The sequence below is a fragment of the Haliotis cracherodii genome, unplaced genomic scaffold (genome assembly GCF_022045235.1).
Source record: "Haliotis cracherodii isolate W230 unplaced genomic scaffold, xgHalCrac1.p SCAF_1, whole genome shotgun sequence".
NCBI lineage: Eukaryota > Metazoa > Mollusca > Gastropoda > Lepetellida > Haliotidae > Haliotis > Haliotis cracherodii.
In genome coordinates, this window is record NW_027266264.1 from 33,936,775 (window position 1) to 33,956,819 (window position 20,045).

The 20,045-nt window shown below is 40.6% G+C and overlaps 1 protein-coding gene across 1 annotated transcript; it reads right to left on the reverse strand.

Annotated features, from left to right (window-relative positions):
• Nucleotides 1–19,473: 19,473 nt before the first annotated feature.
• Nucleotides 19,474–19,890, reverse strand: LOC139455467 (uncharacterized). The gene has a single exon (XM_071237020.1). The coding sequence runs from the start codon at nt 19,888–19,890 to the stop codon at nt 19,474–19,476; it is 417 nt and encodes a 138-aa protein (XP_071093121.1).
• Nucleotides 19,891–20,045: the final 155 nt, after the last annotated feature.

Here is a 20,045-nt window from a genome sequence, read left to right on the forward strand (position 1 = left end):
AATCTTTAAAGTTTTTGATTTCAAACAGCACAGGCATTGTGAAAAGAGGAACCATTAGTTTCTGTTCAAGAACAACTTTGATCTTTCGTATCCTACATGCAAGAAACAATGGCTCCTTGTTAAAGTTTGTTTTGAGTTAATGGATGTGTATCTCCCTGACCTCGAAGCCATTAGTCGGTAAGTGTGAGGCCAAGCCCAACAAGTTCTGGCAGTTGTACAAAGCGATCTTAGCGCTACGGTGATCGTACTCCCATACCTTAGCACAGAATTACGACAGTCGTAGCGCTAAGATTCGTTTGAACAACGGCACCCTGGTGAGAGAACCAGTGAGGAGTGAGTGAGTGCGTTTTAACGCTGCTTTGAACAGTATTTCGGTTATAACACGGCATGCCGGCTAAATGTGGGGAAAAAGCCGGCAATGATGCAGATCTTCGAAGTTTACCACTTTGGGGAAACCCATGAAAACGGACATGGTGCTGACAAACCCTGGAATCATGGTCAGGGCGTAAAAGGGATTCGAACCCACGATCATATTAGGCTTCTGGCATACCTAAGGAATGCAACTCTGCACAATAAATTTAAGCGCCTTTGATGACTGAGTCAGGTGAACATGGACGTCGTCTGATTTCATCCCTCATGGCAAACCAACAGAGCTGTAGATGTAGCTCCATTTCATCTTGCGTTTGCTTGTGTGACGGAATTGTACAATGGACTTTTATTTTGCAGAGATTTCTTCTGATTATGGAAATGGTTTTGTCGCTTGTATTTCTATATGTTCTATTTATGTTTGATGGTCAAGCTTTCCCCAGGATAGTCGTACTTTGATATTCCTATGATAATTGATCATCCGAGAACACCCTTGGTGTTCCTCTATACCGACAAAGGGTATGTTTGGCATGGTCAAGCTTTCCCCAGGATAGTCGTACGTTGATATTCCTATGATAATTGATCATCCGAGAACACTCTTGGTGTTCCTCTATACCGACAAAGGGTATGTTTGGCATGGTACTGTTACAACCCAATAATGGTTTTGCTTTCAATATGGCTGACATCGCGGCCATGTTTAAACTCTGATCGACATGGAGACATGGCTGAGCTAAAATAGACTGATACACGGTCAATGATTCAGGAGCAGGGTCCCGTTTCACAAAACAATTTTAGGGCTTCGACTTTCGTAAGTATTGTGTTAAAGTATGGCAGTTGCGACAGGGCTAGCGCTAATGTCACTTTGTGGCGCCGCAGCCAGGTGATGTCCAAGTGGAGTGGACAGTGGTCACCTGGGACATAGCTGCCATATCTGCCACATCACATCAAGGTTGTATGACTATGCACATGCACCACTGCACTGTCCCCAAGATGAATGTGACAGAGTCATTAACACGGGGCAGATATTGTTCAAAGTACATGGTACTGTGAGTGCTAATCCCCACTATCTGATAGTGTTAGTGATCGCTCACTCTACCCATACGGACGGGGAACGCTAATGACCGCGTGACCATGACCCATCTTTGCTGCGTGACAAACCACCACTGACCTTCCAGCGTCCACCTCTTACTATGATACAGGAATACACAACACACAGATTACATGTTATTGGCGCTTGTAGGGATAAAATTGTTTCCGAATATATTTTAAACAAAGGATTGGTAGTACAAATACAAATTAATTTCGATTTTATAAAGGTACAATTTGATAGTGACGCATAAACAAACGATATTTAGTGATTCATAAACACATGCTTATGATAAAGTCGGAATCGTACGACTGACTCCTTATGGCCGTGGAAAGTCTTTTTTGTTTTTTTGTTTTTGCTTTACTTAAAAAGAAATGTTAAGATAAATGTAAAGTTTTTTAATCACAATTCAAGGGTTACTTCGCTTTCGATATTGAACTACACTAAAGGGTGTTTTCATTTCTGAGATTAGATAAAAGACACGATAAGAACTATTTTTTAAGAATCATTCAACAGTTGTGACATCATGGTCGGATATTGTCGCCTACAGTGCACTGCATATTGACACAGTCAAAATGCAAACAGTTACAGTGTTTACCAAGCACTATACCCGTGCTCGTGGGTTTCACAAAAATGGTTAAAGTCTAATGCCTGCATCACTTCGGGCTCCCACAACAAGAGCTGACGCGCTGTGATGTAACTGAAATACTGTTCAAGGCGGCGTTAACCCAACACAAATCACTACTACTGTCTTGGTTCTACGACTTGCTCCACTGAAACTTATCGGGGGCACGGGTGGCCCAGTCGTCTAAGGCGCCGCGATTCGCTGTGTAGAGTTGCGTCCCTTGGACACGCCAGAAACCTATGATCGTGGGTTCGAATCCCGGTTCGCCCCGATTATGCTTCTAGGTTTGTCAGCACCATACCCGTGCTCGTTTCACCGAAGTGGTAAACGTCTGAGACCTGCATCACTTCGGGCTTTCCACCCACATTAAGCCGACACGCCGCGATATAACTGGAATACTGTTAAAAGCGGCGTTAAACCAAACTCACTCAGTCACTCACAGGAATTTATCAGCCAGCTTTAATTCAGCAATCTAGCTTTTTACACTTTTCACTCCTTACCATAAGTCACGGTGGAAATTACATTCCTAATAAAGCGCACACGTGCTATTGATATATCTTTTTCATTCACAAGATCCGGGGTAGAATAGGTCTTCAGCAACCCATGCTTGCAATAAAAGGCGACTATGCTTGTCGTAAGAGGCAACTAACGGGATCGGGTGGTCAGGGTCGCTGACTTTGTTGATACATGTCATCGTATCCCAATTACGTGGATCGGTGCTCATTATGTCAATCACCGGATTGTCTGGTCCAGACTCGATTATTAACAGACCGCCATCATACAGCTGGAATATTGCTGAGTGCGGCGTCAGACAACACACAAACAAACAAACAAACAAACAAACAAATCATTCACATTTTTTAACTCACTCACCACCTCCATACCTCTTCACACCTCGGCAACTGTGGGGGTCCACAGTCCCTAGACAGACAGACAGACAGACAGACAGACAGACGGACATGCAGATATTTTATTGTATTCTCACCTAACTAGATCTGTTTCCCTATCTACTCATCACTTTGATAGATGCGCAAATGTTCAATCTTTAGAAACTGAAAGCCACAAAACCCTACTGAGTATTCATTGTTGTAAGAAATGTCCATTGTACGAATTCCATTATACCATAAGCATCTGCTTAGAATCGCTATCAAATATACTAGGTATTTGCGAAATGGTAAGCGCATACTGTTCCATCGGGAGCTCCCGTCACAGTATAATCTCTGTGGAAAGAGTATGCTAAATTGTACCTTGAAGATTTTGAAATGCGGTGAGTGAGTATGGTTGTACGCCGCTTTTAGCAATATTCGAGTAATATCACGGCGGGGGACACCAAAATAGACTTCGCACATTGTACCCACGTGGCTTGCCCGTCGCCACCTTTGAAATGTAGACACCAAAGATAAAGAAATGTTTAATTCAGAATTTCATTTCTGTCAGGTTGTAAACAGCTTTATATTTTCAGTACAAATGCGTTAATCTTCTACATTCTCTGCGACCATTGGTTCATGCCTTTGTCACTATCATGTTCTTACTCGTCATATCCGGCGACGTACAGCCAAACCTTAGGCCATTTAATTCTCGCAAACAGTGGTAATAGATTTACACCATCAACTTTAATTGATGACATCTCAAAATTTGACGTCTTACGTTTCACAGAGCCGCATCTTGATGATAACGTATCATCTAGTGAAGCATTGTTAGATACTGTACATCTTCCGGGCTGGAGGGACAGGGATTGTTTTGAGGAGGAATAATTGTATACATTTTTCTGATTAAATTCATATTTAAAGAAGACTCCGCCAAGAATTTTGTGAAATGTTCTGGTTTCGGTTGTTACCACAGGCAACGTGGTGAAACCGTTCGCTATCTTATTCTAGACCACGTTACTGGGAGCAATTAGATGAAGTTTTAGATTTAGCACTTGCTATTTCTCCCCATGTGTTTTCATATGATGATTTTAATCAGGACTTATGAAACCCAGATGTCCATAACTTAACAGAAAAACAGCAACACTACAGAAAAATATCACTAAACTAGAGTTGCACTTTTATGTTCCACTTTGGTTCATCCTACTATTGTATCAGCGCCAGGCAGGGCAACAACACGTACCATCTTTTGGTATGACACGGACAGGGATCGAACACCCGACCTTCCGCTCTCCGGCCGGACGCTCTACCATTAGACCGCGGAGGCGGTATTATTGTATCAGAACATTGTACTTATAAACATGTAAGCGTTCTTGATTTCCCCCCGGAAAGCGACTCACTTTATGAAAGTATATCAGTTGTAGCAAATCCCATTTAAGAAGGATAATGCTCTATAAATAAAAACGATAAAATCAAATCAATATTCATAAGAAATCTCTTCCAAATTGTACGATTCATGAGCATGTGTTTATCCAGTTTGACGCATCAGTTACAAAAATGATGTCCGATGCAATTCCTTATTTTGACATGTAACGTATGTTTCCATGTTTTGCCTTTGCATGTGTTTGTGGCGGGTGCCACTGGTGGGGCAGGATACGTTAACCTTTTTGCGAACGCCCGGTATCATTACTATTTTTTAGTGATTAATTACCACATACTCAATACATAGTCGGAATTGCACAATGGTTATGCAGAGATTTCTATTGGATATGGAAAGGGTTTTGTCGCTTTAATTATTATAAATCACTGCCAATTAGTGACGACACAGGTTGTTCTATAAACAAGGGGTTTTGATAATTAAATTAAATGATTACAGAAACAAATTTGAAGGAAGTTTTTACCAACTCTGAGAATACTGAATATCTTCACCTCAATATTAAGAGAATACATGGATCATTGTATTCCTTCAAAATATGTTACCACGAGATTTAATGATAAGCGTTGGTTTGATAGTAACTTAAATTACGAAAAGACATTGACTTTGTGAAAAGGCGTGTCGATCATTAAAAACATCAGACATTTGTATTACAACAAAACAAAAACCCAAAGAAACAAAGTTATTAATATGATCCAAAGGAGGGCACTTCAAATAAATGTCCTTCTTCACAGTATGGATAATATACATTTCTTCAGTATCTTACTATCACACATACCTTCTATGTCTACGAATTCCTCCTCATGTACGCAGCGTTTTTTAGATGTGCAGACTGCTGAAGCAAATACTGGCAAATGTGTGTCTGTTTCTAGTGCTGATGATGGTAATCGTTGTGAACATGGTATTACTCATTTAATATCAATAGAAATTGCAATTACTGACACAATTTCATGTTACCTAGCTGATAAAGTTAGCAGTCGTGGTGGTCATAGAGCTATGAAACAGATGTATACCTCAGTTGCAAACAAAACACACCTGGACTTTCCTGCGTTTTTCACGAGAATGTATTTCTTGTAATGACGTAAACACGTGCGGACTACTTCAACATTCTAGGGGAAAACCCTGGGAATTCACGAGCACAAATAAATACAGAAGCGTTGATTCTTATCATTTAGACCCTTTAATATTTAGTGTTTTGGCATACTTTGGCATAAGTCAGAGAATTTGACTGCATGCCCGTTCAAGGATAGTCTCGCCACAACCCATCCTAGAGAAGAAAACAAGCAATATCCGACGTTCATACAGTTTGGCCATCATTCTACGAACGTTCACACTCCAATGAACTCACTCAAAGTGAAAGTCAATTCTTAAACTTTTCAATTAATTGAAGTTTTTTTATACATTTTTACAACTTTGGATAATTACTAACATTTCTGTATGGTATTCTATGATATATCAAATGCATCTTGCAGACTATGTACACCAAACACAGTTCCAAGACATACCATTTGGGCATGATGTTTAAGTTTGTGAATTAACATTTAATGCCGATGAAATTTTAATTCACAAACTTAAACATTATGCCCCAATGATATGTCTTGGAACTGTGCCTGGTGTACATATATAACTCAGTTAATACCCTGTCTAATGTGACGGTTTGCTAATGATCTATCGGTGCTGCTGCATTAAGTGTATACATTATCTATGAAGAGCTCAACTCAGCTGGAAGACTTGTGACAGAACTGACTGGTGGGGTTCAAGTACAAGTGCGTGATATTTAGTCACCTTACCTTACCTTATAATGTTCATGTTGTGATACTTCCAACATCTAAAAAGCTGTCTTCAATAGAAAGCTCAATTACATACTTCGTATAAATGTCTTATTCTGGAATGTTCATCTGTAGCTTGGGATGGTTGTGCTGTAGAATTAACTATGGTCAAGAGTCGCTGTAGGTCTTCCAAAATGTTCTTCTAACGTTAATATATATTGTGAAACAGAAAGGTGACCATTAAGTTGTAGATATTTAATATATGATCCCAGCTACAGATTGAATCAACTTCAATCATTAGTAAAAGGAGACACACCTACAAACTCAGATGACAGTGATTTTCAGTGATCCATTCAATTAATTGTCACAGCTATTTTGCCTTTAAGGCCCAGTGGAATTTGTTTCGAGACTTATCGAGAATGGCTCTTCTCTAGTGTTGACGTTATATATTTGTCTTCAATTTTGTCTGATGCAAATAATTCTATTGTTAGTATTGATTAATTGATCATTCCGTACATCTGAAAAGGAACGATCCCGGGCCTCGTTCCTCAAAGCGATCTTAGCGCTACAATGATCGTAAGCCTATGTTTAAGTATGGGACTAACGATCACCTTAGCGCTAAGATTGCATTGCGGAACGGGGCCCTGGAGGTTTTTCAAACCCTTATGATTGTCAATACAATATTGTTGAATCCAATTCGTTTCCCAGACGTCGCCAGAATATTCAAGCGTGTTCAATTATAGCTGTAAGACAGTCCCCTGTTGCAGCGAGGTACCCTGTCTCTCCATACAGTCAATACTATGTACATTCTCGTATTCTGTATGTGCTGTGTTGACAAAAAAATCCTTTATTTGGAAGGCAACCAGGCATGTTAATATGCGGAGCTAACGTCATCGTAAACAAATCAACCCAAATGGCTGTGCGTCGTGTTAAACCAAGCATAGTGCTATATAGGAGGACAAAGTAAATTTACATTTAAAGGACATGTGTATCTATTGAGTAGCCTATCAACAATGGCATGTTTCTGTGATTATCATAATAGTCTCCGGTCTGAGTTTAAAGACGTTTTGTTCGCATCATTATGACATTGCCATTACATATTTACAACCTTTGAGGGTCCATGGTTGTCCCATTGGTGTATTGATCAATACTTGGCCGCAACAGGATCCGCTGGTAGTGGGCATTGGCCCGTTACACACATATCTAGCATTACGATGCTTATAGGGACGGTCGGGTAGCCTAGTGGTTAAAGTGTTCGCTCGTCACGCCCAAGACCCTGGTTCGATTCCCGACATGGGTACAATGTGTGCAGCCCATGTCTGGTGCCCCCCGCCGTGATATTGCTGGAATATTGCTAAAAGCGGCGTAAAACCATACTAACTTACTACGATGCTTATAAGCGTTCAAGAATGGGTGAGGTGAGATGAAATAGTGTTTAACAGAGATTAATCGTCGCGTCCATGATTACTAGCATTGCGCTTATATAGCGACGTGCATGTGTGTGCTGGACTATTGCCGATTTCATAATGCTAGTCCACTGAGATACCATGCCCAAATTTTACTCCGAGCGACCAGTCCTTATTTAGCCCTTAAATGCCGAGCACGGTCAGGGTAACAACAAGTACCATCTTTTAACTTAATATCAATATAAATTCTTACTTTAAGAATATGGAGATCTCAAGATATCAGGCTTATGTGATAATTTTTTAAGAAATGTTAAGCAAATCAGTCTTTGTCATTTACAGATTCCTATGAAGAGATACCACGAATATAAATCTAGAATACCAATACTAACCTCCTACTGACGGCCACGGGAGTTATTGCTCAAGATATCTCCTATTGGAGGTTGATCGGAGTAAGATTTAATTGTTTAAAACTACTTCTACTGACATCAATATACTCTACTACTTTTTACGTTTAAACAAATTTCCTTTGAGTCGTACCCTGCAACATCGTGACGAAATATGCAAAACATTGAACTCTTTGGCAATTAGTAAAGAGTTTACTGTAGGATCAACCCGTTCTGTTTCCGCTACTTTACGAATTTGACGTTATAACAGTCACCACTATGAAATCTTGATAATATTTTCCATTTTGTACCAGAGAAGGATATTTTGATCGAATTGTAAATTTGAAAGTATAACCACATCCATTGTGGGTATAGCTATATCATATGTTTATTACAAATGCATTTAGGCCGCTCAAACTTTACTATAGAAGCGCATATCAATATTAATAAATATCATATTCATGGATGAACGTACCATATAAACGAAGCTGTAAATAAGCTATATAAAAACGCAAAAACATGAATGATTTGACAGCTTTTGAAACAACACCAAGATTAACCGATATCAATACTGAATTATGAGTAAGCAAGTGAGTGACAATCACCACGTCAACAATCTTGCAGCTTTTCGCGACACTAGCGTATGAAACATTGGTGTTAAATACCAGTAAATATTTGATAGACGTTGAGTCAAGGGGTTTCAGATTTAACCCGACAGAAAGCTTCCATTCATATATTTCTGCATCTATGTTTATATCAAGTATGTATTTGATATATGTTTGTGGCTAGTCAGCTGCTTGGCATAAACCCTTTAATCGCACTCCTTTACATAACTATCCACATACGAATCATCGATCTAGTATGTTAAAACTAGGATTTTAATATGTTTGCTATCATGGACTTTGGAAAGACTTGTAACTAGTTTCGTAAATAGTCACATGATAAGACAGGAAATATGAGAAAGACAGTAGAATTAGCGTGCTCAGCGAGGAGACGAATACACAACCGTGAAAGAGGTTAAGCACATCCTACTATACATTTCCATATAAAATAGCCAGTTTGTGAAATACATTCCTATATTTAGTTTCTAACAAAATACATTTGTTTCTTTGCTTTCAAAGTGACAAAGCTTCGATATACAGAAACCGAAATCGATTATCTAATACCCGGGTCTGTATCTCTCCCATGGCAATAGGCATTGAACTATACCCTTTAGTGCTGTGCTTCGTTACGACATACCATACGACTCATTACTTGCGAGTTTAAACATACGTTGTTTTGTACCAACGACAAATGATGATCCGGGGTAGAATAGGTCTACAGCAACCTAGGCTTGCCGTAGAAGGCGCTTGTCGTAAGAGGCGACTAAGGGGATCGGGTGGTCAGGCTCGCTGACTTGGTTAATGTATGTCATCGTATCCCAATTCCGTAGATAGATGTTCATGATGTCAAACTTCTTGTCCCGGCTCGAATATTTACAGACCTCCGTCATACAGCTAGAACATTGCTGAGTGCGGCGTTAAACAACACTCAAACAAGAAACGAACAAATCTTGTTAGTGGATCTAACATGTTTATCAAAATAAGATCAAAGTGATGTAAAACGCCAATGACAGAATAATCAGTCTGGACAATCCATCAAAACAGACACCACTAGGCAAAAAAGCAGTGAAAAGCACACGAAAAGACTGCCGAAGTGATGACACCAGGTGTTCGCGAGAACGGCAAGCACGCCCCGACCCACCGACAGCGCCCGCCACACTCTCAACTTGAATAAAAAAGCGAGTGCTAGTCCTCTACCAGACGCCACACTGCAGTGCTCCTGCCCCACGCCGTTGGACTGTGAACAATCAAATCCCAACAAGACAATCTAGTGACACCATAACTTATTTGCTGATTTTGTTCAAACTAAAATAAATATATTAAGTTTGAATACGTCTGATGTGTGCTGGTGCATATAGTTTTCTGCATATAAGTAAACATAAACGTCCAATGTCATGTCTAGATATTTCCAAGTTATATAAACGTTCGGAATACTAGTATATAACAATATAGAAGGAATTGTGCATAACTTGGTTATGGCCTATGAACGCGGTTGCATGGCCTGTGATGTTGCCATTCTCGTATTTGTCAACGGTTATAGTGATATCAATAACCTTCTGTAGGAACAGTTCGTGAAAAGTGTGAAATTTGGTCAGTGGTGTAGCTGTCACAATATGAATACGCCTGCGTAAATGTCCATGCTTTCAACAGTTGTTCGTGTTGACTTGACGGTGCGAGTGCCTCAACACTACATATGCACTTTAGCTATGTTCACGTACTGCGCTGTATAGGCGATAGCTCTCACCATCACGACAGTAACGTGTTTGGAAGGGGGCGAAGTGTTACATGAAGATACATATTTATTTGCAGTGTTGGAGTAAACTTTAGTCTGTATATCTTCCAGTACCAACTCGCAAGTACTAACTGGATTGCCCTTAAGAAATTTCGTATCCTGTTGGGATTCTAATCCCTCGCATATAATCTCCATGTTGTCAAATCAATGGATTTATTTCAAACTGAGCCTGGAACACAAGGCGACGTGGAACCAACCGAGGGTCCGACGTGGGAGTGAGGGTGGGAATACGGGTGGGTGTGGGAGAAGTGGGGTGGTGGCATCGATGTCTGTACGTTGATTTTACAGACTTATATACACTATACATTCTTGATCACACATATCGTCAATACTTCAAAGACTTGTATATACTATACATTCTTGATCACACACATCGTCAATACTTCACAGACTTGTATACACTATACATTCTTGATCATACACATCGTCAATACTTCACAGACTTGTATACACTATACATTCTTGATCACACACATCGTCAATACTTCACAGACTTGTATACACTATATACATTCTTGATCACAAACATCGTCAATACTTCACAGACTTGTATACACTATACATTCTTGATCACACACATCGTCAATACTTCACAGACTTGTATACACTATATACATTCTTGATCACACACATCGTCTATACTTCACATGGGGAAATTGAACAAATATGTTATCACGTTTTATGCCACATATTAAGAATTGGAAATTGTGAAATAAGGGAATATTACAACTAACGACCACGCTCAATTATCGTGAGACTGCCAAGGGTAAACCCCATAACGCATGTCGGACAGGACCCGTATCTCTCATGGTGCTGGCCTGATAGCGTTAGGCAAACAATTATAAGACGTTGATATCTTTTTCATCCACCATTATCAAATCACCCGTACCACGTATACAATCGTTGCATGTACTAGCAACTGGTAAGCTATTATTCTTACTAAACCTCACTCAGTAACACCTTTATCATCAATGCCTCGGTCAAACTACATTATATAATTCTGTCTGGAAAGCGCCACTAAAGTTCGCAATAACAGCTTCATCGTCAGTTTAATCGGTTAATGAGATCATCTTTACTAGCTGACAGTTTATTCATTCAGGTAAGAAACGTACGTTACTCTATTGTACTATGTTATTTTTTAACTATATGCTATTACCCTTGGCAAAACCTGCAAGTTTACTAGGTCCCTGAAAATGTCATTCTTGAGTGTATATCTTAGATATTCCCTTGTTCTTCTTCTGTGTATAGATATGACAATTCTGTTGACTGTATTACGTTGTTTACCTTATGGAATATGTATTGTGGCTGAACTGAATGTATCTTGTGTGAATGCCCACTCGGGTAATGTATTAGCTAGAGTTTGTCAGGTATACCATATTCAATCATATGTAAACTGTTGTATATCGTCGTGTACCTTGGAATATGTATCGTCACTAATGTTGTACATGTATATCTTGTGTAATGATTCCATATCATGTTCATCTAATGTTCTTCACGTATATGTACCTCTACAACTGACAGTAAATCTTCTCTAATAATTGATTGTAAACATTCTATTGTTGACATTTTATATTTATTCTGTGGCTGTCTAATAAACTGACTGTTTATTCACTCAGGTCGTGTGTTGTTATGTGGTTTGGTGTATAGTGAAACCTCTACTAAGCGAGCTGATTCCCCAAATCCACGCATCGTCAATACTTCACAAGCATGTAATACGCTATACATTTTTGATCAAATACATCGTCAATACTTCACGAGCATGTAATACACTATACATTCTTGTTCACACACATCGTCAATACTTGACGGGCATGTGATACACTATACATTTTTGATGATATACATTGTCACTACGTCATGGGCGTGTAATACACTATACATTATTGATCACATACGTCGTCAGTACTTCACGGGCATGTAATATACTATACATTCTTGATAACACACATCGTCAATACTTCACAGGCATGTAATACAGTATACATTCTTGATCATATACATCGTCAATACTTCACGGGCATGTAATACAGTATACATTCTTGATCATATACATCGTCAATACTTCACGGGCATGTTATACACTTTACATTCTTGATGGTATACATCGTCAATACTTCACGGGCATGTAATACACTATACATTCTTGATGATATACATCGTCAATACTTCACGGGCATGTAATACACTATACATTCTTGATGGTATACATCGTCAATACTTCACGGGCATGTAATACACTATACATTCTTGATCATATACATAGTCAATACTTCACGGGCATGTTATACACTTTACATTCTTGATGGTATACATCGTCAATACTTCACGGGCATGTAATACACTATACATTCTTGATGATATACATCCATTATTCGTCAATACTTCACGGGCATGTAATACACTATACATTCTTGTTCACACACATCGTCAATACTTCACGGGCATGTAATACACTATACATTCTTGATGATATACATCGTCAATACTTCACAGGCATGTAATACAGTATACATTCTTGATAACACAAATCGTCAATACTTCACGGGCATGTTATACACTATACATTCTTGATCATATACATAGTCAATACTTCACGGGCATGTAATACACTATACATTCTTGATCATATACATCGTCAATACTTCACGGACATGTAATACACTATACATTCTTGATGATATACATCGTCAATACTTCACGGGCATGTAATACACTATACATTCTTGATGATATACATCCATTATTCGTCAATACTTCGCGGGCATGTAATACACTATACACCCTTGATGATATACATCGTCAATACTTCACGGGCATGTAATACATTTTACATTCTTGATGATATACATCGTCAATACTTCACGGGCATGTAATACACTTTACATTCTTGATAACACACATCGTCAATACTTCGCGGGCATGTAATACACTATACATTCTTGATCATATACATCGTCATTACGTCATGGGCATGTAATACACTATACATTCTTGATCATATACATCGTCACTACGTCATGGGCATGTAATAACCGGGTGCGGGTGTGTTAGCCTAGTTGTTAAAGCGTTCGCTTGTCACGCCGAAGACCCGGGTTCGATTCCCCACATGAGATCAAAGTGTGAAACCCATTTCTGGTTTCCACCGACGTGATATTAGTTAAATATTACAAAAAGCGGCGTAAAGACACACTCATTTACTCGTACATCGTCACTTCTTCAAGGACATGTAAATACTCAAAGTTCATACACATACTGAACACGACAATTCACGGCTTCTCAAGTCAGTTTCAAGACTTTTTGTGGGGTTATCAGAGTTAGTGTGTCAATATATTCCTCAAAGAGTGGACATCTTGTGTAGTTCATTACAGCTGAAATCGCTACACGTGTAGTCGTTTACTTTTAACATGGGAACACAGATAACGTGACACGTGTCATGTGTATGGGGCAGTGTATTGTAATGCAGGTTGTCTACCGTCATACTGCCTTGTATAGTAACATGTGGATCGCGGTTTGTTCGCCAAGTCCTAATTTCCAGTGGTAATCATAGGGAAGAGGGATTGGCAAAAATCCTTAAACGCCGGAAATGAAGAGATGAGTGCCATTTTGCCTAAGGTGTAATCTGTCAAAAGGATTAGCAATGACATGTGTAGTCGTTTACGAAGGTTTTGTACATAGTTTACCGAATTTCATTATTACTACCTTTAAAAAAGCTGAATGAAATAAACACTCAAGTTGTCGAGCTTTACAAGGTAACACAAAACACTAAGAATTGCTTTCTAAAAAATCAAATATTATTTTGGTTGGGTATACAGGTAAGTTCCTGTCGTGTGACATGAGAAATGTATTTTGTCAAACGTGCCCAGTAGGCACACGACATTGTTTCAGGGTTGAAATTTGGTTGAAAAACATTCCAGCTTCATTATTATTTTAACATTGTCCTTTCCATATATGTAACTACGAGGACTGGCTGAAACGTTCTAAGCCTAGCTGTGAAAGACCCGTACCAAGTCGATGGTTTTCATTTATATCTCCACATAGTCCCCTTCCAGGTTTACACACTTTTGCCAGCGATGCTGCAAGGCCTGGATGCCAATCAAGAAGAAATTTTCTTCAGCCACCCTAAAAAAGTCATTCACAGCGGAAATGACGTCATCATTACTAGGAAAATGGCGACCGGCTAGTTCCTTTTCATTTTGGGAAACAGGTGGAAGTCTGACGGTGCCAATTCGAGTGAATAAATGACGTCGAAGCCACAATCATGGATCGCTGACATGGCAACCACCGATTTGTGAACAGCAGCATTGTCTTGATGGAACAGGACTCCTTTAGTGAGCATTCCCCGTCGCTTAGCTTTGACAGCTTCACGCAACTGTCTCAGTAGGTCAGCATAATATCTTCCATTGATAGTCTTGCCTTTTTCAAGATAGTCAATCAGCAGAATACTCTTGGAATCCCAAAAGACGGAAGCCATCACCTTTCCAGCTTGGCCTTTTTAGTGTGTGTGTGTGTGTGTGTGTGTGTGTGTGTGTGTGTGTGTGTGGCTGGTGATATTCCGGATGCTTCCATTGTTTAGACTGTATTTTGGTTGAAAGTGATGAATCCAGGTCTCATCAAAATCCAGGTTACAAATCGGGTCAAAAAATCATCGGGATCTGTTTCAAAACGGCATAAATTGTCACGGGACTTCAGGAATCTGACACGTTTCTGATCCGCTGTCAAGAGCTTTGGCACCCATCTTGCAGAAACTTTTGTCATTCCCAACTCGTTGGTGATAATGTGCTCAACCTTCGCATGAGAGATGCCCACAACACTGGCAATATGTCGAGTGGCCAATCGTCGCTCAGCCATCACCATGTCATGCACCCGGGTACTGTTTTCCGGAATGGTTGCTGTTGAAGGCATTCCTGGACGCGGGTCATCGTCAAGGCTCTCTCTGCCACGCTTGAATTCCGCAGCCCACTTCTTTACAGTGGAAAAGGAAGGGACATCATCCCCTAAAGTGGAGACCATGTCAGCATGTATCTGTGTTGGAGTTAGCCCTTTCAGTTGCAGGTACTTGATGACTGCCCTATAGCCAATTTTGTCCATTTCTGGTGATATCAATGGGTAGGTTCACAAGATGGTCTGGTACAAAGACAATAATAACACTACAGTTGCAGTTCTTATGTCTATGATTCATTAAATGATTGTACTTGTTGGTGGCAAAAGTTTGTTTCAATCCGATTGAGATATCCCACTTAAGCTTAAAGCTTTTCAGCCAGCCCACGTATGTTGAAATCTGATATTGTTTACAACATTGATTCAATTTGGTCTTTCGATATTTATAAATGTGTTGCAATCTGACATTGTTTACAACATGGCTGATAGATATTTTAAAATACATGTATGTGGAAATCTGACATTGCCGTCAACATTGCTTCAACAGTGGCCTTTTGATGTTTGAAAATATGGTGAATTATGACATTGGATGATCGATACTGAAAATATGTTGATATCTGACATAACTATTGCTTTCAACATTCATTAAAAAGTGGCCTATGGATATTTGAAAATATGTTAAAATCTGACATTTATTTTCAACATTGATTATTCTGTATTGAAAATACGATGAAATAAGACGTTATTGTCTTCAGCATTGGCCTTTCGATATTGAGAATATGTTTAAAACTGACATTACAATTACTTTTCTTAACCACAGGAATTAATATTGACATTGAAAAGATTATTTTTACGAAACTGCCAGGACATCTCGCATTTAACCTGAACATTTCCGGCGTTTATTTAGGCATTGTAATAACTGTCGGTAATAATTGTATCCTTTAACTTCGGTTCATTCAACATCATGGTTGGTTGGTTTGTTGTTTAACGCCGCACTCAGCAATATTCCAGCTATATGACGGCGGTCTGTTACTAATCGAGTCTGGACCAGACAATCCAGTGATTAATATCATGAGCATCGATCCACGCAATTGAGATCGATGACATGCGTCAACCAAGTCAGCGAGCCTGACCACCCGATCCCGTTAGTCGCCTCCTACGGCAAGCATAGTCGCCTTTTACGGCAAGCATGGTGATGCTGAAGACCTATTCTACTCCGGATCTTCACGGGTCCCATCATGGTTGGAAGTGCAGAAAGCTTAGTTTAACATTTCAAATAAATTAATACGGCAGTTAATTATAATACTTTGAAATGGTAAACTGAAGACTAAGCAAGACTCTTTAGTGAAACGGGAGCACGGGTGGCCCAGTCGTCTAAGGCGCCGCGATTCGCTGTGCAGCATTGCGTCCCTTGGGCACGCCAGAAACTTATGATTGTGGGTTCGAATCCCGATTATGTTTCTAGGTTTATGTTTCTAGGTTTGTCAGCACCATACTCGTGCTCGTAGGTTTCACGGAAGTGGTAATCGTCCGAGACCTGCATCACTTCTGGCTTTCCTCCCACATCAAGCTGACACGCCGCGATATAACTGGAATACTGTTAAAAGCGGCGTTAAACCCAACTCACTCACTCACACTTTAGTGAAACGGACATAAACTTGGACAGAGAAATTAATCATTTAACAGTACTGTGAGTCAGGGTGCAAAACCAGTTTGCTGGCCAATATGTTTCAGCTTTATAGTAAAAGCCACATCCTGGCATCTGACCACATGACCAGATCACATGATGACGGTGGGGCAGAAGCCTCCATGTTTGGTCCAGACCTCACGGTTTACTTCATGTGGCAGAACACAGAGATGTGTTGTATTCTTTACATCATTACTGTTTCAATAAACACATGTTCATATTCGAATGAAGTAATTGTTAATGTAGAAAAATTTGATATTTGTGTACTATGCAAAGATTTTTTTTCTGTTTGTATTTTTCTGAACCTTATAATCATCTACCATGATTTAGTATTCAACGATATACCATGTATATTGTAATAACGCTATAACCCTACAACGGACCATTTTTTGCAAACGAAAAATGGAAATAAACTTGATGAGAGAGAAATGTGATTCTTGCCTCTCTCTCTCTCTCTCTCTCTCTCTCTCTCTCTCTCTCTCTCTCTCTCTCTCTCTCTCTCTCTCTCTCTCTCTCTCTCTCTCTCTCTCTCTGCAATGGATTGCACTTACTTAATTGAGAAAGTGTAGTGGTCACTTGTAACACTGGTCCGGACCTGGTGTATTTCCATAAGGACAAGTAAAATTAAATAAATGCTAGTCCAGTGGTAAAGTGTCGTTTTGGGGACAAACAAGTAATCTAAGTTTGTACGGCTTTTGAAATCAGCTAAACCAGTAACCTAAACAATGTGTGTGGTGTAGTGGTTACCATCTTGACTGTTTCTCATTCTAATCTCACGCGCTCACTTGTTGTATGGACATGATAAAGTATCTACAATTTAGAACCTTATTTTGTCTTGTAAAGATCCAACAGGACCAACAACAAACAAACAAACAAAAACAAACTCTGCTGCGACTACAAGAGGCCGGGCAAACTGTGGTTACAATATCAGGCGGGAAAGGGAAGACGTACTTAAGCAGACGTGACTGCTTCTGTGTGTCGGACGAAGCCATGGAGAATGTTTCAGCAGGGGACCTCTGCCTGGATCACACCGGGTGGGTTCTGCCCTGATTACCTCCGATGGGACAAGAGATTGGTGGACCTGGTCCGAAACATGTATACTTCATGGCGGCCAGAGGCGTCCATAGAGTGAGCAGACCATGGGCAGGGAGCAGCGTCCTGGGTGTTCTCGACCAAGACCCTGAAAGGGAAACGAGCGACTTGCTCACGTTGCTTGATAGTACTACATACATCCGTCCACAACATCGCATGTTCTTAAAGTGATTTTATGGCTGATTCTATCGATAATATAACTGATATATTAACCTGTACCGGTACCACGGTAATTTGATTTAGCAGAGTAACGCAGGGGACTTGCTATCATGGAAAGCATATTCGATTATCAAGCAATGTTTAGAATTATTTTCATGTTTTACAGATAGATATGTATGTTATTCGTGCACACCAGACAAGCAGCTGGAGTTCTTGGGATGATATTTACTCTGAACCATAACTGTCTTGTGTTCCAGAATTATTCATTGTACTGTTCAATAGCTGGGACGTGAAGCACTGTCTTCATTCTTCTTGATTTCCCAGTTCCGTCAGTTCTTGTTATGCAATGTTCAAATGCAATAATGTCTATTTTCATATATCTGTGTATTAAGCAGAACGGCATTAAAGTTGTGGAAAACTCATCTGTTGTAGGCCGGTGGAATGTCGACTCATCTGTTGAATGCCGGTGGACTGGCCACTCATCTGTTGTAGGCCGGCGGAATGTCCACTCGTCTGTTGTAGGCCGGTGGACTGTCCACTCAGACATTGTAGGCCGGTGGACTGTCCGCTCATCTGTTGTAGGCCGATGGACTGTCCACTCAGACATCATAGACCGGTGGAATGTCCACTCATCTGTTGTAGGCCGGTGGAATGTCCACTCATCTGTTGTAGGCCTGTGGACTGTCCATTTATCTGTTGTAGGCCGGTGGACTGTCCACTCAGACATTATAGACCGGTGGAATGTCCACTCATCTGTTGTAGGCAGGTGGAATGTCCACTCATCTGTTGTAGGCCGGTGGAATGTCCACTCATCTGTTGTAGGCCTGTGGACTGTCCATTTATCTGTTGTAGGCCGGTGGACTGTCCACTCAGACATTGTAGGCCGGTGGACTGTCCATTTATCTGTTGTAGGCCGGTGGACTGTCCATTTATCTGTTGTAGGCCGGTGGACTGTCCACTCAGACATTGTAGGCAGGTGGAATGTCCACGCATCTGTTGTAGGCCGGTGGACTGTCCACTCAGACATTATAGACCAGTGGAATGTCCACCTGTGTGTTGTAGGCCGGTGGAATGTCCACTCATCTGTTGTAGGCCGGTGGACTGGCCACTCATCTGTTGCAGGCCGGCTGAATGTCCACTCAGACATTGTAGGTCGGCGGAATGTCCACTCATACATTGTAGGCCGGTGGAATGTCCACTCAGACATTGTAGGCAGGTGGAATGTCGACTCATCTGTTGAAGGCCGGTGGACTGGCCACTCATCTGTTGTAGGCCGGCGGAATGTCCACTCATCTGTTGTAGGCCGGTGGACTGGCCACTCAGACATTATAGACCGGCGGAATGTCCACTCATCTGTTGAAGGCCGGTTGAATGTCCACTCTTATGTTGTAGGCCGGTGGACTGGCCACTCATCTGTTGCAGGCCGGCTGAATGTCCACTCAGACATTGTAGGACGGCGGAATGTTCACTCATCTGTTGTAGGCCGGTGGACTGTCCACTCAGACATTGTAGGCAGGCCGAATGTGCACTCATCTGTTGTAGGCCGGTGGACTGTCGACTCATCTGTTGAAGGCCGGTGGAATGTCGACTCATCTGTTGAAGGCCGGTGGACTGGCCACTCATCTGTTGTAGGCCGGCGGAATGTCCACTCATCTGTTGTAGGCCGGTGGACTGTCCTCTCAGACATTGTAGGCCGGTGGACTGTCCACTCAGACATTGTAGGCAGGTGGAATGTCCACTCATCTATTCATCATGTGTAAAATGCTGACTGTATTTATCATTCCAATACTCAGTCGTTTAAATCGCAGAGTATCAGAGCGTTGATCAGGGTAATTCATCATTTCATTTGTTACAACTTAGCACTTCAGTTCTGATGTATAGTATAGAGTGCTGGGTCG